General features: G+C 39.8%; 1 protein-coding gene and 2 long non-coding RNA genes across 3 annotated transcripts in view; 1 reads left to right on the top strand and 2 right to left on the bottom strand.

The window, feature by feature from the left end:
* Window positions 1–934: 934 nt before the first annotated feature.
* LOC141364334 (uncharacterized) lies at window positions 935–4,617 on the bottom strand. Its single transcript, XR_012370097.1, has 3 exons — window positions 4,591–4,617; window positions 3,745–3,881; window positions 935–1,706 (listed from the first exon to the last, which is right to left on the bottom strand). It is a non-coding gene; the product is annotated as an uncharacterized lncRNA (long non-coding RNA).
* LOC129434108 (uncharacterized) overlaps window positions 4,609–23,909 on the bottom strand; it is a 59,399-nt gene continuing 40,098 nt past the window's right edge. The window contains exons 3-4 of the long non-coding RNA XR_012370096.1: window positions 7,060–7,196; window positions 4,609–4,685 (exon numbers count right to left, since the gene is read on the bottom strand). This is a non-coding gene — a long non-coding RNA (uncharacterized lncRNA). The remainder of the gene's footprint in view (window positions 4,686–7,059; window positions 7,197–23,909) is intronic.
* LOC141364412 (nucleosome assembly protein 1-like 4) overlaps window positions 16,709–23,909 on the top strand; it is a 42,987-nt gene continuing 35,786 nt past the window's right edge. Inside the window, exons 1-4 of the mRNA XM_073869099.1 lie at window positions 16,709–16,734; window positions 16,853–17,012; window positions 18,855–18,938; window positions 19,802–19,930. Of these exons, the coding sequence (XP_073725200.1) occupies window positions 16,709–16,734; window positions 16,853–17,012; window positions 18,855–18,938; window positions 19,802–19,930 (399 nt within the window). The remainder of the gene's footprint in view (window positions 16,735–16,852; window positions 17,013–18,854; window positions 18,939–19,801; window positions 19,931–23,909) is intronic.

Raw genomic sequence — 23,909 nt, 5'->3', positions numbered from 1 at the left:
GCCAAACCGGACCACCGCGGCCGAGCCTCTAGCATCTTTTTTGTGTATTGCTTTATTCTGCATGTTAGCCTCTAGCATCTTTTTTGTGCATTACTCTAATCTGCATGTTAGTCGTGCTAGCGACTAACCACGGCAGAGCCGCGGTCAAGCCTCTAGCATCTTTTTTGTGCTAGAGACTCTTGTATCACCATCGGCGCCAAACCGGACCACCGCGGCCGAGCCTCTAGCATCTTTTTTGTGTATTGCTTTATTCTGCATGTTAGCCTCTAGCATCTTTTTTGTGCATTACTCTAATCTGCATGTTTGTCGTGCTAGCGACTAACCGCGGCAGAGCCGCGGTCAAGCCTCTAGCATCTTTTTTTGTGCTAGAGACTCTTGTATCACCATCGGCGCCAAACCGGACCACCGCGGCCGAGCCTCTAGCATCTTTTTTGTGTATTGCTTTATTCTGCATGTTAGCCTCTAGCATCTTTTTTGTGCATTACTCTAATCTGCATGTTAGTCGTGCTAGCGACTAACCGCGGCAGAGCCGCGGTCAAGCCTCTAGCATCTTTTTTTGTGCTAGAGACTCTTGTATCACCATCGGCGCCAAACCGGACCACCGCGGCCGAGCCTCTAGCATCTTTTTTGTGTATTGCTTTATTCTGCATGTTAGCCTCTAGCATCTTTTTTGTGCATTACTCTAATCTGCATGTTAGTCGTGCTAGCGACTAACCGCGGCAGAGCCGCGGTCAAGCCTCTAGCATCTTTTTTTGTGCTAGAGACTCTTGTATCACCATCGGCGCCAAACCGGACCACCGCGGCCGAGCCTCTAGCATCTTTTTTGTGTATTGCTTTAATGTGCATGTTAGTTGTGCTAGAGATAGATAGATAGATAGATAGATAGATAGATAGATAGATAGATAGATAGATAGATAGATAGATAGATAGATAGATAGATAGATAGATAGATAGATAGATAGATAGATAGATAGATAGATAGATAGATAGATAGATAGATAGATAGACCTTTGAAGGATAGGGAATGCTACCTTACATCTGGTGCCTCTAGTGGCTACAAAGGGGAGAAAAGTGAATCTCTTTCACTACACTTGTTGACTATTTAAAGCTACCCAGGTGGAACCCATAGACAAGGCGCTTCCCTGAGCACGCAGCCAAGAGCGCTGGGCCGTCTGCCCTCCCCACCTCGACTGCTCAACAGTCACGCCTCTAACACACCGGGCAGCACTCAAAAGTGTCACCCACCAACTGGCACAGCCACTAGGGTCTTATGTCAGTTGGCACGGTTAGCGATTGGAGTGCCCGATGGCAGAGGCCACACTGCATATTGCTGCCTAAGGTGCAGAAAGAGTGGACTACCACAGCACCCCGACTGAACAGACTCGAGTCAGTTCAGCGGTACAAGCCTAGTGGAGAACTCACCATAGTGAAGCCTTTGATTCATCTAACAAGTGTTAGGTTACAGAGAAACACAGGGGCTTATCGACACTGCACCAGATAAATCATAAACGAATCACTTAGAATGGGACTTATCAGGCTGGATTATAATCATAGTAAAGAATTGTAGAGAAGAAGAAGTGTTAGACACTTAAGACTGACCGCTAGTGTTAGTACTAGATAGATAGATAGATAGATAGATAGATAGAGATATTCCACATACCTTGTTGCTCCTTAAGTCATGCTTCTCTGAAATGCGTTGATTTTGTCTGCGGTGTGAAAGTGACCCAACTATAATAAAAGCTTCATCAGTTTTTAAAATGTATCCTAATACAGAATGTCTGTTTTATAATTATGTTTGAGTATTGTTGAGTTTGAATGTTGTTGTAATGTTGTTTATGTTTTATTTTAATTCAATTAGTCTATTATGAATTAGTCTATTAATTTACAATTAGTCTATTACGAAATACAGACTGTAATTTTAAACATGTTGTAATGGATCGAAGGTCAGTATGATGAAAGAAATAGAGAGGGTCAGACATAATTTTTTATTTAATTTAAGTTTAGTTTGCGAATTTCATTTCATATTACTTGTCTCTTAATTTTAATCAATGTTTCGTTGAAAAGTTTTGTGAATATAAATAAATAAGAACATTAACTCTTTCCCCGCCAGCGTTTTTTAAAAAAGTTGCCAGCCAGCACCAGCATTTTTCATGATTTTCACAAAAGTTTAATGCCTTCCAGAAAATGCTCTTCTTTGAATATATAAGGCAAACAATATATCAGATGAAAGAACAGACCCTCTGCTTTCAAAAAAAAAAAAAAAAACGTTTCATCCTACCTTCATTAGTTCTCTTGTAATCACCCCTCAAACATGGGTAGGTTTCTTCAAAAACACCCAATTTTGAGCAAAAAGCTGAGATAATTCCATTTTTGTGAAGGACTTTTGATAGAGATCAGATTCAGAGTGATCTTTAAAACATACACGGAGTTCTTTCTCTTTCACGTGAGGCGCTACTTCCGTGTTGTATAAATTGCGGAAGTGCGCCTGGTGGATAATAGCGGTATTGCGGAAAGACGGAAAATCTCGTCAATGGCGGCGAAAGAGTTAAAAGAAACCCTGTGCAACTTATTGATGCATTACAAATACAAATATTTTGTGGGGGGGGGGCCAAAGTAATATAAGACTCACAAACACATTTCTGAAGGTTTCAAAATATTGTCTGGTATCGTTACCGTCAAAATAATCCAGATATGAATGTTTGCCGATATACTAGAGTAATAAGTTATTTTACACATTTATGCGCATGCTCAGTGTGTGTTAATGGTCATGTTTCATGTTTATGGTCGTGTATAGTGTGGACAAAGATATTTTTTGAAATGGCAGTATAGACGAGGATCATTTTCATTTTAAAATGCCTTTTTAAAACAGATGCTTTAATGTAAACATGGCCTTTATAGCCCTTACTGTGGGTTCAAATTTAGCCATCATTCTGCGTCACAGAATTTTTTTTTTACCTCGTGTCAATGAATGAGTCATGTTAACCGGACATTTGCATTTGTGTTTTTAATTTGTTGTATTGATTACTTTGATTAATTTTTTGTATTTGCACTTTTCGGTCATAAACGTGATAAACAAGTCTTCAATAAGTAGATTATAAAATTATGTGATTATAAACAGGGTTGCCAGATCCGCGAAAAAAAAAACAGCCTGATGGCCATTCAAAATTAGTCCAAATAGATTAAAATGAGTATTACATGTTGGGGTTTTTGAAGTAATTAATATATTATTGTGTTTCTATCAATGAATTTTAGTAGTTGAAGGCAAATATAAAGTATTAAAGCATACAAGTCTTTATAGTCGGGGTAACTTTTAAGGATAGTCCAAGACTAAGACATTTTTTGAGTTGAGCCTTGTCTGTAGAGTGACAATTTAACAATGCGGGTTTTGCTGTGTACATACACATATTGGTGTGTTATATAAATAATGTACATTGATGCATTTTTTATCCAAAAATGAAAGCTTGTTGCCTCTAATTCAGTGTTTTTGATTGGCCTGCTATCAACTTTCTGGAAGTATCTGAAGTCAACATGAATCACGTGACGCTGAAGCATTTTAAACTCGTGCTGTCGTAACTCTCTCCTTTAAGAGAATTTTTTTAACCTTAACTGTCAAATGTGACCACTTAACTAACCAATAAACTTGAACTATTAATGGATTTTTCTTCTATGTGTGTTTGAAGTGATTGTAATGTAATTTTTTAACATGTATAAAATACTGATAAGACTATAAAACTGCACACTTACCTTTATAATGAGAGTCAAACAGGGCAGCAAAAAGGTCAGCGGTTCGAGCCCCGGTTAGGTCAGGTGGGCTTTCTGTGTGGGGTTTGCATGTTCTCCCGGTGTCAGCGTGGGTTTACTCCGGGTATTCCCGTCTCCTCCTACAGGTAAAAACATGCACGTTAGATGAACTGGAGATGCCAAATTGCATTTGTCTTTATCACATGACTGTATATAATACATTTTTTACTTATTACAGTTTTTCTCAGTCTCTTTGGAGCATTTCTCAGATTAGAAATAAATTTTTTATCATGCAGATTATTATAATAATTGTCCAATATACAATTTAGCATTAAAAATGGTAAAAAGGTGAATTCATCACAGTTTACATCAGAAAATACTGACACTTATAATTGTGTAGGTACACTTGGTATATTGACAACATGACTAAACATTTTGACTGTCTTGTTCATGAATAATGATTTGCTATTTTGATGGCACTGACATGTTCACTGACGTAAAAATTTACTTTTGAGAGATTAATTAAGGATTTTGAACAAGTTACAGGCTTTTGCAGGACATCCATAATGTTTATACAGATTTTTCTGATTTTAAGCTTCAAAACAACTGAGAAAAACTGTAATTAATGCACCAGGAACTAACATAAATAACTGTATTGATATTAACTAACATTAACAAGAATTAATACATGCTGAAAAACTATATAGTTGATTGTTTGTTCATGTTAGTTGATGGATTTATTAATGTTAATGTTAAAATGTTACCAAATATTCGATAAAAACTTTACTTTGACATTAAAGCGTGTGAATGACAATGTTTTTTCTTTGAAATGTAATAATTTTTACTAACCTTTTACAATAAAAGAGAAGATGAGAGTTTGGTGTTGCTCTTTGTTGACTGATGATGCGTCACGGTTGTCACGGCAACTCAACTCTCATCTAGAACTTAATGCAGAAACACTCAACATCAATATACAATATAAAAATACAACATAATTCACTATAGCACTGGTTTCGTGAGAGAGATGAGAGTTTGGTGTTGCTCTTTGTTGACTGATGATGCGTCACGGTTGACACGGCAACTCAACTCTCATCTAGAATTTAATGCAGAAACACTCAACATCAATATACAATATAAAAATACAACATAATTCACTATAGCACTGCTTTCATTGTCAATAGGATGAAGTCTCTTATTTTGAAAGGTTTTAAAAAATTTTCCTGAAAGTTTTAATACACTGACAATATTTTGATTATCCAATAGAACTTGAAAGGGGCGTCTCAAATCGCACACTTATGCACTATTCTAAGTCATTTTCTAGTATAAATAGTAAGTAAGTAAGTAGTGTTCACACTAAAAATACCCAAAAATAAAGTGTAATTTAAGTATGTGGATGATGCACTCTAAGTGTGCAACGCTGGGCACTTAATGCAATCAACAGTCGCGGCTTCCCATACGACAAAAAAATACATTTCTCTGGCCAAAAATATGTTTTAAACTCCTAAGACCTGGATGTCCACATACGTAGATATCACATTTTTTGGTTGTTTGCACCATAACACTTAATTCTGTGTAATTGGAACCTGCACACAAACATGGACACATACACTGCTTCATGTTCAAAGAAAATATGTGGTGATTATATTTATTGGTTCTTCCTAACCCCAAAATATCTGAAAGAAATCTGAAAAAAGACAAACCAAAGCTCAGGTCTTAGGAGGTTAAATATATGCTAAATATATTTTGTAAAAAGCAAAGCTTATTTTAATATATATTTTAATTTGAAAATACATTTCGTTTTAACCTTCATACATTAACATAAATTTTAAAATGTATTTCAGTGGCAATTTTACAACCTATACAGCAAAAAAATATATTGTTCCTGGCCAAAATATAATTTTTTTTATAAAATGTATAAATATGTTTAAATTATATAAAATTATCAGTATATTTTTGCAGTTAAATATGTAATTAATTTTAACATTTTCAAAACTTTTCTCCCATGCGATGTGAATATAAATGCTTTAAAAATACATTTATTTTTAAATTACATTTTAAAATATATAAAAAATAATAATTTTGTAAATATATTTCAGCAATTTTTTTGCCATTTTCTGTATATTTTGAAATATGTTTTAACATATATTTTTGCCGTATGGGTTTGCTTACATGCCGAAAGAGAGGCGGGGCGAAGACAGTCTGATGCTTACTGAAGTCATGTTGAACAAAATAAATAACAATGATATTACAAGAACAGTGTGCAAATTGATATTCATTGACTTGCATTGTACTACCGTATGAATTTGATGTCATCAGGGAAACGCTTACATTTCTGGTTAGTACAAAACCATTAAGTGTTATTTTATTTGAAATGATACGACTCTTCTAAAATTCATACACTAGATGAGTGAGTACATAGTGCGTAGTTTAAGTGAATAGTATATAGTATGTCATTTGGGACAGAGCTTATGAATAGTTTTCACTACATGATAAACAAGTCTTCAATCAGTAGATTATAAAATTATGTGATTATAAACAGGGTTGCCAGCTCCGCGAAACAAAACCAGCCTGATGGCCATTCAAAATTAGTCTAAATAGATTAAAATGAGTATTACATGTTGGGGTTTTTAAAGTAATTCACATTATTGTGTTTCTATCAATGAATTTTAGTAGTTGAAGGCAAATATAAAGTATTAAAGCGTACAAGTCTGGATAATCGGGGTACCTTTAAAGGATAGTACTAGATTAAGACATTTATTTGAGTTATCTCAACTGAAAATAACTTGCACATATACCAATCTTAAAATATGCCAGTGCCATTGATTTGTCTCCCACACAAGTAGCATCTTTTTCTAAGACATGATTATAAAAGATGTTTTAACATTTTAATTTAACTAAGGTCTAGTCCTGGCTTTAGCTAAGCCTTGTCTGAAGAGTGTTAATTTAACAATGGGGGTTTTGCTGTGTACATACACATATCGGTGTGTTATATAAATATTGTACATCGATGCATTTTTTATCCAAAAATGAAAGCTTGTTGCCTCTAATTCAGTGTTTTTGATTGGCCTGCTATCAACTTTCTGGAAGTATCTGAAGTCAACATGAATCACGTGACGCTGAAGCATTTTGAACTCCTGCTGTCGTTGAACTTCATTGGACTTTTTTTAGCCTAAACTGTCAAATGTGACTATTTAACTAACCAATAAACTTTAACTATTAATGGATTTTTTCAGTCTTACTAAGTCGTCTTTGTGTGTTTTCAGTGATGTTTTTTAACATTTATAAAATACTGATAAGACTATAAAACTGCACACTTACCTTTATAATGAGAGTCAAACAGGGCAGCAAAAAGGTCAGCGGTTCGAGCCCCGGTTAGGTCAGGTGGGCTTTCTGTGTGGGGTTTGCATGTTCTCCCGGTGTCAGCGTGGGTTTACTCCGGGTATTCCGGTCTCCTCCTACAGGTAAAAACATGCAGGTTAGATGAATTGGAGATGACAAATTGCATTTGTCTTTATCACATGACTGTATATAATACATTTTTTTACTTATTACAGTTTATCTCAGTCTCTTTGGAGCATTTCTCTGATCAGAAATTAATTTTTCAAATCATTTTATTCAACCTCGACATCATCAAGTCAGTTGTGCATGCAACATATAAGCAAATTCTCATTGTTTTGGACAAATTGCAAATGTTTAATACAATCATGCAGATTATTATAATAATTGTCCAATATACAATTTAGCATTAAAAATGGTAAAAAGGTGAATTCATCACAGTTTACATCAGAAAATACTGACACTTATAATTGTGTAGGTACACTTGGTATATTGACAACATGACTAAACATTTTGACCGTCTTGTTCATGAACAATGACACACGGATTTGCTATTTTGATGGCACTGACATGTTCACTGATGTAAAAATGTACTTTTGAGAGATGAATTAAGGATTTTGAACAAGTTACAGGCTTTTGCTGGGCATCACATAATGCACGCATACACTCTAAAAAAAACAAACGGTATATAGAACCAAAACTGTTGCTTTGGATCGTAACCATAGAAGAACCATGTGTAGCACCTGTGTAGAACCATATAGGGGCCATATAGCACCACATATGGTTCTACAAAGCACTATATGGTTCTACACAGGTGCTTCACCGGTCCTATATGGCACTAAAAATGGTTCTTCTATGGTTACGATCCAAAGCAACAGTTTTGGTGCTATATAGCACCGTTAGTTTTTGGATTACGCCCCTGGCAGTTTTGCGCCCCTGTTGCTCCTCATGAGTCCAGTAGTGGGAGAGGGAAATACAACTAGGATACTAGCCTATTTAAACAACCGTTTATGAGCACTATTTATTAATATTAAACGAAAAGTGTATAAACTTAGTGTACACTGCAGTCTGCACACTACGGAACCACAGACAGTAAAAAAATCCATATAGTCCAGGTCTGGTCATCTTGGTTTTTATTATTGGGGATAAAAATAAGGATCATGGGTTTAAATAGTTTTGCATTATGATACGAGTGTATATTAGCGTGTTTCCTGTGGCATTTGAAATCGATTAGACCCGGAAGCGGCGCATGATGACGTCAACTATTATTTTTTTATTATCATATTTATTTATAAACTGTTTTTATATACAAGAGACTGACTGATATATGATGTTGTGAATTTATATTAGCCTAAGTTACATTCAGATATTAACCATATTTAGGCCTTTAGCATAAAAAAGTACTGTTTAGGATATGGATCCTAAATGAAATATCTGCTGTACAATTCACAATAGGTCGTCATACAGCTACAAAATATGTCCTACATAGCATTTTATGAAGACAAACACAATGTAACTTTTCTAAAATTCTAGGGGTCAATTCGTATCGCTTCAAGAAGGTCTGCTGCTATCATACGGTTCTGATATATGACTAGGCTCATATACTAATATACAGCCTCCCCCTACTGGACGCATGAGGAACAACAGGGGCGTAAAACTGTCAGGGGCGTAAAACTGCCAGGGGCGTAGATCTACCGGCTCCAGGTCTGCAGCCTCCCCCTACTTGAAAATGTAAAGAGAAACAGTAATTTCATAGATTTACCAGCAGGTGCTATTAAAATGAATGGGCTTCAGTGCTGCGTTTGGAATTACAGGTTTATTACGTGACACGCTGCTACTTCCACATTCCAATCTTCCAACGGACGTCTATGTAAGTCTCGTAACTCTCTTATTATACGACTCTGGTGTGGTCGGTGTGGACTGTAACGTGGAGGTAAGTCAAAGAAAATATTTATTGTTGTCGCGAAGGAAGATTGATTTGTTCAAATTGTGTTTTTGAAATAATTTAAATGGTTTCTAGTCCGTTACAACAACTTTATATTGAGATTTAAATGTTAATCGCTGGAACTGACTGTTGAGGTGTTGACAGTTAACATATGCAGGGTGTACATGTGCACGGGGCATTTAACACTTGCATGACAGCACTGTGACAGCCACAAGCATTGCGACTGATGTTGGAAATTATTGTTTATAACAATATTTTTTACATTTTTATAATGGTCAAAAGTATATTTTAAACTGATTAAATATGTTTACATGTCGGCATTTTCATGTACTGTCTGTGAGGAATACCATCGTGTAAGATATGATTGACAGATCCATTTAAGTGTGAGAACATTTTGTCTTTGCAAAATAGCTGAGGAGAAGAAAATGGATAGAGAAAATGAAAAGAATGAAGGCAAAGGTATGTGTTATACGGGTAATAATAATTTCCAGACTTGAAATATGATTTACATTATATAAATATATATTTTGCATTTTAAGTTTTTATTACGTTGAAGTAATTGCTTCATTTTCTTCTTTCACGAACAGGCAAAGGAGATAATAAAGTTTCACAGTCTAAATGGAAAGATAAAAGGTTAGTTGCCATTTATAAATTTTGCTCTGACAACTAATGTGGTAAAGAAAAACCAAAAATGTAAACATCAAAAGCAAGGGTTGAGCTTTTTAACTGCACAAAAGGTTCAAAGGAGTTTTTATCTTTAATATTAAAGTGGTTATTTTACCTTGGGTTCATAATTTTTATTAAAAAAAAATCTTTACATAATTAATTACCACACATTCATTAAGAACAATGAAATGTGTTGATTGTCTTATCATAAATGGTGTATGTTTGGTATTGATAACAGTAAGCAGGGAGGAGAGCAGCTGCTCATCTGCAATTAAAGAGGGTCACGCAAAAACGGCACACCCAAAATTTTACCTTTTTCAATATGGTGAAACTTCACAAACCCAATTTGGGGATGACTGAGACTAAAATTACATCTTAAAATATTCCCATAGGTGCCGGGTTTCCCGCAGAAAATGTGCTTGTTAAGGTGGTAGGGTTGGGCGGGGCCGGGTGGCGTGACAATCAAAGGGGTAGTACGCGTTATGATGAAAATGTAAATATTTTTATTTAAAACACTCAAATAAAACTTATTTTTGAAAAACTATGATAGAAAATGAACACATACTAGATTATTCATGAATTAAATGTTTTTACCTCTAACAGGAATAGCTGCGTGATGAAGTGAAACTAAAGGGTTAATGTGAAGGTTTAACAAGGAAATGAACCCAAATGCAGACAGGACTAAAATGAATAATTTATTGAACAAAACAGGGAAAACAAAACCCACGAGGGGGAAAAACAAGACAGGATAAACGCTACACTAAACTGACATAAAACTAAACATGAACCAACATTAAACTACAAATAACAAACTAGACTAAACGATCTTGATACTCACAGATGCACGACTGAGGAACACGACAAGGATAGTGACAAGACGAACGCGCACACAACATCAAACACAAGGACAATAAATAGGGGAAACTAATGAGGGACACAGCTGAAATCAATGACAAGTAAGGGAGCGGGTAAAAAGTGACGAGACCCGGGAAATGCGTGGTCAGATAATTCAATACAAAAACCACGCATTTACCACATAAAACATGGTACTGCCAGGACCCCGAACACAAAGACTAGATGTAATATGTAGCACATTATTTCAGACGGGTTCTGACATTTAATAAACACAAACTAAAGCAGATGTTGTAGAACGTCTGGCGAACGATGATAGATAGCGCAAAAATTGTAAAAACTGATTATTTCCCACTATTATTACATTATCTTAAAGGAGTGTAACTACTTTAGCATAAATAATGCACATAAATAATGCACATAAATAACGCGAGCAGAGCGCTCAACAATTCTGTTCTAATCAACAGGCACATGAAACCTAGCTAGCAGGTTGCTCAAACAACAAAATCACCACTTACTTTAAATTTGCAAGAACTATAGACAAGTACAATAACAGGTTTAAGTAAACCCAAAACATTACAGTTCTCACGGACACGCGTTTTATAAACTGGCTATCCTCCAGACATGACGGACCACGTCTTTATTTCATTTCGGCCATGTGACGCGCATGCATGCTTGTGGTATGAAGAGCATCCATGCTATTCTCAGAGATGCACTTGACAGCCTTTTTTGCAGCAATTATTATTTTTTGAACGACCTAGTTAAGGCGGTAGGGTTTCCCAGCTTAGGTGGGCCGCCCAAACTGAAAAGTGCTGCGGGAAACCCTGAGGTGACCTTTAAACATTTAATAATAATAATAATACATTTTATTTGTATTGCACTTTATATTTAACAATCTCAAAGTGCTACAGAATAACAGTCTAAAAACAATCTAAAACAGTTTAAAGTAACCAGAAGCAAAAATTAAAATATATAAAAAGCAGTTTAAAGGAAAGCTTTTTTAAAAAGAAATGTTTTTAAGTTTTTTTTTAAAACATCTATAGTCTGTGGAGCCCTCAGATGGTCAGGGAGAGCGTTCCACAACCTGGGGGCAGCCGATGAGAAGGCCCTGTCACCCATGCTGCAGAGCTTAGTTCTGGGGATTTGAAGAGGTTGCTGACCGGGTGCGTGAGGAGGTCTGGGGGGCGAGAAGTTCTTTTAGATAGAGGGGGGCATGTCCGTAGATACACTGGTGAGTGAGAAGGGAGACCTTATACTCAATTCTGAGTGGGACAGGGAGCCAGTGAAGGGATTTCAAAATAGGAGTGATGTGGTCATGCTTACGCACCCTCATCAGGATCCTGGCAGTGCTATTCGGTATATTTTGAAGCCTCTGAATACTCTTACCAGAGATCCCGATGAGGAGTGCATTGCAGTAGTCCAGCCTGGATGAGACAAAGGCATGGACGAGCTTCTCTGCATCTGCTAGGGTGAGGGTTGGACAGAGTTTGGCGATGTTCCTGAGGTGGTAGAAAGATGTCTTACAGAGGTATTTGATGTGGTTGTCAAAGGTAAGTTGTGGGTCCATTTTAACACCCAAGTTGGTAACAGATGTGGAGAAGGAGATGGTTTGTCCAGAAAAAAGTGATATTAGTGATGGTGGATGAGCGAAGCTGATGTGATGTGCCAACAAGGATGGCTTCTGTTTTGGAGCCGTTTAGATGAAGGAAATTGAGGTTCATCCACGCCTCTATCTTCTCCAGGCAGGTGGTCAGTGTGGTTGTTGGCAGGGGAGCAGAAGAGGTAGGGGCTATCTTAAGGTAGAGCTGTGTGTCAACCGCATAGGAATGAAATGTTAGACCATGTCAGCTAATGATATCGCCGAGGGGGAACATGTAGATGGAAAAGAGTGTGGGGCCAAGCACAGAGCCCTGAGGAACACCGCAGGTGACACTGTGGGTGTCCGACTTGGCTTTGCCCAAGGCGACATGCTCCGTTCTGTCGGTCAGGTAAGAAGTGAACCAGTTGTGAACGTTTTTTGAGAGTCCAATGGTGTATTGCAGGCGGTGGAGAAGGATTTTGTGATCTACTGTATCAAAAGCAGCTGTGAGGTCCAGGAGGATGACTAGTGATGGGGAACCAGTATCTGCTGCCATCATGAGGTCATTGGTGACTCTGACCAGAGCTGTTTCTGTGCTATGGCCAGGATGGAAACCAGACTGAAATTTTTCATGCAGATTATTGTATTTGAGGTGATCATGAAGTTGTGCTGCAACAATTTTTTCCAGAACCTTTGATAGGAATGAAAGATTGGATATTGGCCTGTAATTGGAGAGAACTTCTGGATCCAGGGTGAGTTTTTTGAATAGAGGCCTGATGACAGCTGTTTTTAATGCAGATGGGATATGGCCGGCCTGTAGTGAGTGGTTTATGATTTTAGTGATAAACGGAGAGATAGCAGAGAGGTTTGCCTTCAGCAGGGTTGAAGGGAAAGGGTCCAGTGCACATGTGGACGGCTTAATTGTTTTGATGATCTCCTCTACTTCCTCCTGTGTGACATCAGAGAAGGTACAGAACGACTGGGCAATCTCTAGTGGGTCAGCTGTTGGGAGGGGCAGGACCTTCTTTTTGCTTAAAGAATGTGATATGCATATTCAATTCAATTCAATTTAATTTAATTTATATAGCGCTTTTCACAAGTGTTAATTGTTCCAAAGCAGCTTTACATGAGTAGATATAGGGGAGAACACAGAAAATCAATAGATAATATAAGAAGTAGAGATATATAAGAGCATATTAATAATGTAACCTATACAGTAAAGTGCTAAATTAAGCCAAAGTTGGCTGACTCTCCCTGGGACGAAAAAAACCCCTAGGAAAAACCCAATGGGAAAAACTCCTAGAAGGACAAAAACCCTTGGGAGGAATTTATATATATATATATATACGGTAGGGATAGGAGGCGGGTAAGCGGATTAAACTGGTTTAGCCAGTGGTCGTTGGTCGGGCATCGGCTGGTCATCATGTTGAAGGACAGCCAGTAGATTAGTGGTGCAATGACCTTCACAGCAACAGGAACTGGGTTTGTCTCATTGTCCTCGGGGTCGAGGAAAAGACAGGGAGACAAAAACAGAGTTCTATTAGCGTAGGGGCCGTTCGCATGTAATGCAAGTGTCATACATCATAGTGGTTTAAGTCAGCTCGGTTCCAGACAGGCTAACTATTGCGGCAATAGCATATTACCCATATGAGGTATGTGAGTGCTTTTGCTCTAGACAAAATAACTACTGCAGGAAAAGTACATTTACTGGACATTTTATGTGAATGATTTGTTAACTCTTTCCCCGCCATTGCCGAGATTTTCCGTCTTTCCGCAATACCTCTATTATCCACCAGATGGCGCACTTCCGCAACTTTTTAAACCCGGAAGTATTGCCCTATGGCAAGCAGCTGCATGTCCGTGTCTGTTTGAAAGATCGCTCTGAATGGGATCTCTATGAAAAGTCCGTCACAAAAATGGAATTATCTCAGCTTTTTGCTCAAAATGTGGTGTTTTTGCAGAAACCTACCCATATTCAAAAGCTGATTACAAAAGAACCACTGAAGGTAGGAAGAAACGTTTTTTTTTGTTTGAAAGCAGAGGGTCTGTTCTTTCATTTGGTATATTGTATGTTTATATATTCAAAGAAGAACATTTTCTGGAAGGCATTAAACTTTGGTGAAAATCATGAAAAACGCTGGCGCTGGCTGGCAACTTTTAAAAAAAACGCTGGCGGTGAAAGAGTTAAAGAAGAATGTCTTAAGTTTAGATTTAAATTGATCGACTGTGTCTGATACTCGAACATTATTTGGTAAATCATTCCAGAGCTTAGGGGCTAAGTAGGAAAAGGATCTACCACCTTTAGACACTTTTGATATTCTAGGGATAATTAAGTGACCAGAATTTTGTGAGCGCAGTTTACGTGATGGATTGTATTCTGATAGTAGTTCTTTAATATACGAGGGCGCTAGGCCATTTAAGGCTTTGTAGGTGATTAGTAATATTTTAAATTGTATGCAAGATTTAACTGGTAGCCAGTGTAAAGATGCCATAATTGGACTAATGTGGTCATACTTTTTAGATCGGGTAAAACCAGCTTTGAACCAGCTGTAGCTTGTTTACCTGATTTGCATGGCATCCCCCGAGTAACGAGTTACAATAGTCTATTCTAGAGGTCATAAAAGCATGGATAAGCTTTTCTGCATCTGATGCAGATGGCGTATTTTTGAGATATAAGATGGAAGAATGCTGTGCGGCAGACGTAATTTTGTTAGTAAAGAAGTTCATGAAGTCATCACTATTGTGTTGGAGTTTACTATTGGTTTCTGTTTGTTCTTTGTTTCTAGTCAGTTTCACAACTGTGCTAAATAGGAAACGAGGGTTGTTATGATTTTCTTTAATAAGCGTACTGAGATAGGTAGATCTGGCAGTTTTAATAGCCTGTCTGTAGTGTTAAACACTCTCTTTCCATGCTGAACGCCATACCTCTAACTTTGTGCTTCAGTAGTTTCTTTCCATTTTTCTAGCTACTTTTTTAAGGGCTGCAGTATGATGGTCATACCATGGAGCTGGCGGTTTTTCTTTGATTCTCTTTTTTCGAATGGGAGCAACGACATCCAACGTGCTAGAGCAGACATTGTTCAGGTTTTCTATTATAATATCCAGATCTTCACGGTTATCTGCTACATGTTTCATTTGAGACAGGTCTGGAAGAGTGCTAATAAAGCTATCTTTAATGGTGATTATTGTTCTGGCTAATCTGTAGCATGTTGTAGACTGAGCGGTCCTATCTAGAGGTATTGTGTGTGACACAAGGCAATGGTCTGAAACGGCATCGCTCTGGGGTGATATTTCAATGTCATTAATATTGAGTCCGAGTGACAGAATTAAGTCTAGTGTGCAATTACGAGTATGCGTGGGCCCTGACACGTTTTGTTTAATGCAGAGAGAATTTAGAACATCCTTAAACGCACATCCTAATGCATCTTTTGGATTATCCACATGGATATTAAAATCACCAACGATAAGAGCTTTATCTACAGTGACTGTAAGCTCAGATAGGAAGTCTGCTATTTCTTTAAGAAAATATTACACCTCTCTGCGGTAGTCTCATAGAGGGAGGGTGAGGGGGAGTTGAGAAGGCTATTTATGGTTGAGAATAGTTGTTTGGAATCACTGGGGCTATTGTTGATGATGTTGGAATAAAACTTGGAACGTGCGTCCCTCAGAGCTTCTGCATATGCCCTCCTATGTTTGTGGATAGTCAATCCAGAGGCCTTGAGCCGCCGTTCAAGGACACGCCCAGCCGCCTTCATTTTTCGCAGTTTGCAGGTGTACCAGGGTGCGGTGCGTGAGAATGAGACTGTTGTTGCACTTAAACTTATTTTTATTCTTCTTTTTCTTCTGAGCTACAAATTTCTAACTCTAACTCCTCCTAGAGCTTTCAAGCTACAGCCACCAAACTTTGCACAGACCTTGAGTCTGATCTGACTTGAGTAATTTGCTATATCTTTTCTAAGGGATTGGACTTACGGTTCTCCTAAACCGTCCGATCAAACATCCCAAAAAAGTCCCATAGACTTACATTCATAGAATGTTTAGGCTGAGTGTTTATTTTCAAATTCTAACTGTCAACTCTCATTCATACAAATACATTACATCATCTCTCAACCTCTCTCAGTCTATCTCTGTCTCACAAAACTCACTCAATAGCACAAACACACACAACTACACACACACACACATTATTACACACAGACAATATTACACACACAAACACAATATTACACACACAAACACAATATTACACACACAAACACAATATTACACACACACACACACACACACACACACACACGCCCGCCATAACTGCCCCATCTGTCCAACTGTCCCAAATGCCTCATCTGCCCCAACTGCCCCATTCTGTCCCAACTACCCCAACTGCCCCATTTGCTCCAAATGCCTCAACTGCCCCAACTACCCCAACTGCCCTAAATGCCCCATCTGCCCTAAATGCCCCAATTGCCCTAACTGCCCCATCTGCCCCAACTACAGCTCCATCTATTATTCTCAGACTAGGCTTTCTCAAGCCAACATAAAGTTTGTTCAAAAACTTTACCTCATCTAGTTGTTTTCGTGATCGATCATCGATGCCATTGATCACACGATTGCTCGAGTACTCGTGCCCATCCCTAGTTTATAACTGTAAATATTCGTAAACGTGTTGTATTGTAAACATCTGAAAAGTTTTCTTCACAATATTCTTTTAATTTATGATACCGTTACTTTGCTAGAGTACATAATTTTAGCCTCCTGCCCAAGAGTGTGAAGAGAAGAGTTTATGCCCTGAAGAGACTTCAGCTCCAGAGTGCCAACACCGAGGCAAAGTTTTACGAGGAAGTCCATGAACTAGAGAGGAAGTACGCTGCGCTCTACAAGCCTATCTTTGACAAGGTATGCGAAATGGTTTTGTGTAATACCTAAATTTCTGTTTAAACATGCTCGACTACAGAGCAGAGCTGGTTTACTAAAATGTTTTACAAACCATGAGCTCCCTAAATCATTCATGTGCACTAGAAATAGCTTCTTTTGCTATAGCTGCTTTTTCTCTGCACGACTGATGACTGTCAAGCCCTGCGTTGGCCTGTACTACTGTCATCATTTAAAGACGGAGTCCACAATGTTTGAAAGCCAATGTTGATATTTGAAATCACCTAAACAAACACGCCCCTACCCCAATAGAATCTGGACCTTCTGTTGATAGACCCGCCCCACACATACGCAACCCGGCAAGGATGTCGGTTAGTAGACACGCTCCTTACTGCTGATTGGCTATAAGTGTGTTTTGGTAGTCGGCCCGTCTCCTTTTCCAAAGCGTTTTTCAAACATCGTGGACTCCGCCTTTAAGTGCCAAATTCAAACCACCAGAACGAATGGCCAGCTGCACTCACTCTAGAGATGCTCTATTATTTCATCCGCAACCGCATCACAAAACTCATTATGCGTCTGCCATCCATCCGCACCAACGTTTCTGTCCAGTTTTCAAAACCGCACCCGCCCGCCATCCGCTGACTGGGCGATGCAAGACGCTGCTAGAAAGCTCTAGAATATCAGCAGTGAACTCAGTCTCTGATCGGCGCACACGGGACAAAAATAAATAAATAAATAGCCTAAATTAAATGCACAAATTACATAATCTGCACTGGTGTCATCCTGATTTACCACTTTGTACAACTTATTCCAGGCAACCCTTTTCTGACCTTCTATATCCTTTATTTTTAATACTCATTTTTTGAGTTTGCCAACTAAGTTACCTCCTTCTCCGGCGTTGATAAGAGCTATGTCAAAATGCGTCCTCATTTCTCCACGCTGTTAATGATAGAACGAATGGATCCTTAACATGCCGAGGATAACCCAAACAATTAAAATCTTTATTAAATAAAAGTGTATTAGAAAACTTTTTCTTGTCACTGTTTTAGTATTGTAAGTTGTTTTGTGTTAATATTATTCTGTTTATGTTGCGTATATTTCTAGGTTGATTATTTGATATGCTGTTGAATAGTTTAATCTACATCAATGTGTCATATTTTCTAAAATAAATTAATATTTTTGATTACATATTTATTTTAATAAGTCAGAAATGTCTCCGCTGTTTTCTGCTGACAGGCGCGGTGGGCGCTACTGGGGGCGCGTGCAACAGGTGACGCGCATTATGGGTCCTCAGAAGGCTCAGTTCTCTTTGAGAACTTCTGAGGCTGCCACCCTGAAAGACAGAGTGCTCACCTTTTAAGGTTGCATGCTTAGAAGGACACAGCTAATAACAGGCAGTCGATCCGCCACCCGTCCGAATTTAATTAAAATATTATTTTTCGTCACGTCATCCGCCCAATCCGCGAAGTCCGCGGCTGTAACCGCCAACCGCGCATCTCTAATTTCACTCACGCCTGACCATTTCCTTGGTCGGGGACATGCTAATAGTTGTACTTAAACAGTGCATTTGAAGTGAAGTTGGCTTTTCTTTTGGAAAGTGTGAAAATGTTCCCACTTTCAACCTTAAAGGGTTTGCATTCGGTTAGGTGTCACGGTCAAATATAAAAAAGATAAATTTTCATCAAGGCACATACATAAATACTATGAATATGAAATGCCTATGTTTGCTTTAAAATAGTTAACGAAGAAAGGTAACTTGCTGTCCGAACCCATCTCGGAAATTGTGCCAAAAGCCAATTCTCACAGATGTTGATGTCAATTGATCTCCCCCAACTTTAAAAGTCATATGTCTGCTTTTATTTTCAGAGACGAGAGATTGTAACCGGTGCTGTTGAACCAACAGATGAGGAATGTGAGTGGCAAAGTGACAAAAAGGATGAGGACCTTGCTGTAAGTTCACATTAAACTTGATGAACTAAAACATCATAAAATATTTTGTAGACTCATTATTTGAAGGATTTTAAGCATTTTGCCTTCTCTGCAGACCTTTTTTTGGAAACTTGTTTATGGGTTGTTAAGCATCTCATTTTAAAACTCGTAATGGTACACACTGCAAAGTTTAGGGAGTGACAGCCCCTTTTAAAGGAAAACACCACATTTTTCAATATTTTACTATGTTCTTACCTCAACTTAGATTAATTAATACATACCTATTCTCGTGTCTCGTCTCGTGGATTAAGTGTCTCGTCACACCCCAATACCTATATTTTTTCAATGCGTGCACTTAATCTTTGTACAGCGTGTCTTGAATGTGTTAAAACATGGTGATTTTTTAGAAGAGGATAAAAAATGAGAACTATATTGTATGGCGGAAGAGCACTTAGTTTGCAGCACTTCGACCTTGGCGCGCAGAAAAAAATGGCCACATTTTATTTTGTGCCACCATACTTACTCGTGTAACTACTCATGTAACAGTCTTTAAATAGGGAAAACGTGGAAGTGTTTGGTGGCTTCTAAATTCATCCCTGTTTGGATTCTAACGAATTAATGGGGCTAGGCTAAATGCTAACACATTCACTGTACAAAGATTAAGTGCATGCACTGAATAAAGATAGGTATGTATTCATTCGTCTAAGTTGAGGTAAGAACATAGTAAAATATTGAAAAACGGTGGTGTTTTCCTTTAAATGGCGGAGTGAATCCCATAAATGCTCATTCCATGTCTGTATGGAACAAGACTCACTGCTGAAAATGCAATGATTGCCCATGAGTGTTAGAATAAGGCTGGAAACAATAAACTGATTCATCTTCAGGATTTAAAAAAGAGAGTTGCTCTGGAAGAGAAGCAGGCAGATTCAGACGGTGCCGTTGATCCAAAAGGAATCCCGGAATTCTGGCTCACCATCTTTAGACATGTGGATATGCACAATAAAATGCTGCAAGTAAGTTGTTATATTTTGTTTTAAAAATCTTTACTTTAAAGGTGCTCTAAGCGAATTCACGCGTTGTAGACCATAAAACATTTTTTGTTACATACGCTTTTTTGTTACATATGGCACAAAGCTCCCTAAATCGTTCATGTGCACTAGAATTAGCTTCTGTTGCTATAGCTGCTTTTTTTAAGTGCCAAATTCAAACCACCAGAACGAATGGCCAGATGCGCTCACTCACGCCTGACCATTTCCTTGGTTGGGGACATGCTAATAGTTCCCTTTCAGTCGGTCACTACGGCGTCACGTCGTGACTGACGAATTGCGAACTCGCTTAGAGAGACCAATCTGCTTCGTTTACTACTAAAACGCCAATGAACTTGGCATTGAGGTATTTGCATTATGCCGGCGCTGCCCCGCCAGGTGCGTATATAAGAAAAAAGTTTCAGTGTGTGCGTTGCCTCTCCCTGTGCGCATCACCAGCTGAGCACCTATAGAGTGATTTCCCTGAAAGAGTGATACGTGAGAGCTCTGTGTCTTTTTAAAGACAGCCACTCTCTCGTATATTCAGAGATCATTCGTCTTCAGGATAGCTTTTCCTCCATGCGATCTTGGATGCAGAAGTACAGGAGTTCCAGAGACGGTCTCGAGCGTTATTTTCATGCTTGGGCATCGAGCACCTCGAGGCTGCGCTCGTGGAGGGTTTTTGTTCTCTCTGTGAGAGCATGACCCTCTTGGATTGCGGAGACGACTGTAGTTTCTATGGGAATGACGTCTGCGCCTTTGCAGTGCTGAATGCCACCATGGTGCGGCTGTGAAGCACTCGCAGGACGCTCTTCGCATCACTATGCTGAGTAGGTCGGGGGATGCGTCCTCCACCTCCCAGCCTCCTCGTCCTTCGGTTGAGGTCCCGATGGAGACCGCAGTGTCGTGTTCTACGATTTCTGCCAAATCCATTGGACCTCCTTCTGGTCCCGTCACTTCAGCAGCATCAGAGGGGAGCCCCCATTCCATCCGAGGCAGAGTTCGACCCGGAGATGGTGGCCGTTCCCGCTCGAGCGGCGGATCGGTAGGGTTGGAATGGGTTAACCCCCCTCCTCCCGAACCAGCCCGTCTGCATGATTGGTACTTCGGAGCTGCTCGGGCCTCTCGGTCCTTACCTCCTGTGCCCTTCTTTCCCACGGGCACGAAGAGCTCACTCTAACATGGAATTCGGCCATTTACGACCGTTCAGCCTTCACCCCTCACCTCCCTTGTTGATGGAGCCGCTAAGGGTTACGTCGGCATCCCTTCGGTGGAGCAGGGGGTCACGATGCAACTGTGTCCGGCCCCCGCTGCCTCCTGGAAGGACCGGCGACCCTTCCTTCGCGGGCTTGGAGTCCGAGCCTGTGGAGAGGCGGCATCCGTTGCATGCCATGGATCTGTGCAGGTCCAAGCGAAGGCCTTGAGAGATCTGCATGAGGGAGACAACCCTCGGTCGTGCGATGTCCACCATGGTGGTCCAAGAACGCCACCTCCGGCTGTGTCTGGCTGACATGACGGACGCAGACAAGAACAAGGTCCTGGATGCTCCAGTCTCACAGACCGGCCTCTTCGGCGAGTCCGGGGAGTCATTCAGCTCCGTGGCGCAACTGAGGCAATCTCCTAGGTCGTGCCCCAGCGGAAGACAGCTGCCCTGGTCCACCAACGCCGGCTCCTCAGTCTGCCTCTCGCCGAGGGCGTCCTGCAGCGGCCACCCCCATTCCCCCTCCTCAGACCTCATCTCGGCAGCGCAGAGGAACCGGTCGTCAGCAGCTCGCCCCGCCCGCTCAGCCTGCTACCCGTGACAAACGAGGTTCAAGCGGTGAAGGCACCGCTCCCTCCCCCGGAAGAGGGCCGGTGGAAAATCCTTGGTTTCATTTTGCTGTTCCACCGGCTGTCCAGCCGGAACCCACATAACCACACTAGAGTGCATTCCTCTTCCCTCTCCAGGTCTCCTGAGGATCAAGAGAGCCGTGAGCGGGTGCGTCTGGGAGGGCATATCAATACAAAGTACCACCATTCGAGCTGTCTCTCTCCCTGTTAGAGCCCTGCATTTCAGCCCGAGCCCGACCTGTTTACGCCAGTGATGGAGTACTCGAGTCCTGGACTCAGACTCGAGTCCGACTCGAGTCACTATTCTTTGGACTCGAGTCCGACTCGAGAATCCATTCTCTGGACTTGTGACTCGTACTTGGACTCGAGGATATATACAATCGGACTTGAGCATTCAGCACTTTGTTTTTGACTAAATATGTTATAAAAATGATATAAGGTGTTACACTTTTCCTGTTTCGTGCCCAAGACCGGTCGCGATCTCCCTTCACAGACACTGCTACCTCTCGCTCTCTTTGCTTGACAACACACTCACTGACGTCACTCACTTTTACGCTCGTGCAATGCATGATGTATGATTCGCGGGCTAAATGTTCACATTTGTAAAATGCAGAAAGACGTGCCCCGGATCGTAAAGTTCGCCTACGTGAATTTTGCTTCTAATGCTGGAAAGAGCAGCGCTAAATGTTGTGTGTGTAACCCCACAATTGAGGAAAAGACAACCTCAAACTTTAACAGACACCTGTCACGGATGCACCCAGAAAAGTAAGTAAAATGCTTTCCATTGCCTAGCGTTAGCTTTTTTCAAAAAATATTATTGACTAATGCATATCTAACTAACAGAAGAAGCTAGGGTTAATGTATGTCTGGTTCAGATTACAGTATTTTTTTGTCTGTTGATAACTTAAAAAGAGTAACTAAACCCTAATCCAAGTTTTTTTAGTTACTGATCTGTTAGAATGATGATTTATTAGTGCCGTTCATTGATTTTGATGTACGTTTCTTGACATTTGGATATAAAGTGTTTCAATACTACAATATATGGTGTAAAAATGTCTGAGTGCTGCCCTCTTCAGGTTGAACGGTGGCTACTGCAGTTGAATTTTCCTATTGGATGTTGGGTCCAAAATATGACTCTCTCTCTCTCTCTCTCTCTCTCTCTCTCTCTCTCTGCATATCGTATTGATTTTTAAGTTTTAAGTATCTTTAAAATACAGTGTCCTGTCAGGACTGGGCCTCGAACCCGGGTCTCTGGTGTGAAAGTCTAAAGTTCCACCACTAAACTACAGGAGAATGTTGAACCCAGTAGTAAGACGCTCTCTTAGGTTGTTTCCAAAGAAATTTATTATAAAAAGAAAAATGTTCCAAAAACCCTAACATCAAAGAAGTTAAACAAAAAAGAACTGAGGAGTATCTAATACAAAAGAAAGCAAAATTTTCCAAAAGGGAAAACAGTCTCAAAGAAAGCAAAATTTTCCAAAAGGGAAAACAGTCTCAGAGACAAACTACTTAGAACAAGAGCAAACTTACGGCAGTAACTGTCTTAGGAAAACGCAACAACCAAGCAGAGCTACAGGGAGAGAGTTATCTTAAATACACAGCACCAAACAAGACACATGTGAAAACAATCTAACTAATTACTAAGACATCAGAGCTCAAGGGCGACATCTAGTGGTCAAAATAAAATATTACAAAGCAAAAACTCTGACAGGACCCCCCCTCTAGGAACGACTTCTGACGTTCCCTCCAGGATGACTGGATTCACGAGCATGAAATTCTTGAATAAGATTGCGGTCTAAGATGTCTTTGGTAGGGACCCAGGAGCGCTCCTCAGGACCATAGCCTTCCCAGTCCACAAGATACTGCCGGGACCCACGTACTTGACGGACCTTCAGTATTCGGCGGACTGTGTAGGCTGGCTGGCCACCAATGATACGAGGAGGGGGAGGTTTACCTTTCACAAGAAAAGGAGAAGACAAGACAGGTTTTAACAGTGAGACATGAAAAGTGGGATTAATCTTTAAAGACTTAGGCAAGTATAAACGATAAGTAACAGGGTTAACTTTCCTAGAAATCTTGAAGGGTCCAATGAACCTCTGGGAAAGTTTACGAGACTCCACCCGCAAGGGAATGTTCT

The sequence above is a fragment of the Misgurnus anguillicaudatus genome, chromosome 6 (genome assembly GCF_027580225.2).
Source record: "Misgurnus anguillicaudatus chromosome 6, ASM2758022v2, whole genome shotgun sequence".
Classification (NCBI taxonomy): Eukaryota; Metazoa; Chordata; class Actinopteri; order Cypriniformes; family Cobitidae; genus Misgurnus; species Misgurnus anguillicaudatus.
This window is presented reverse-complemented; position numbering and strand designations above follow the sequence as displayed.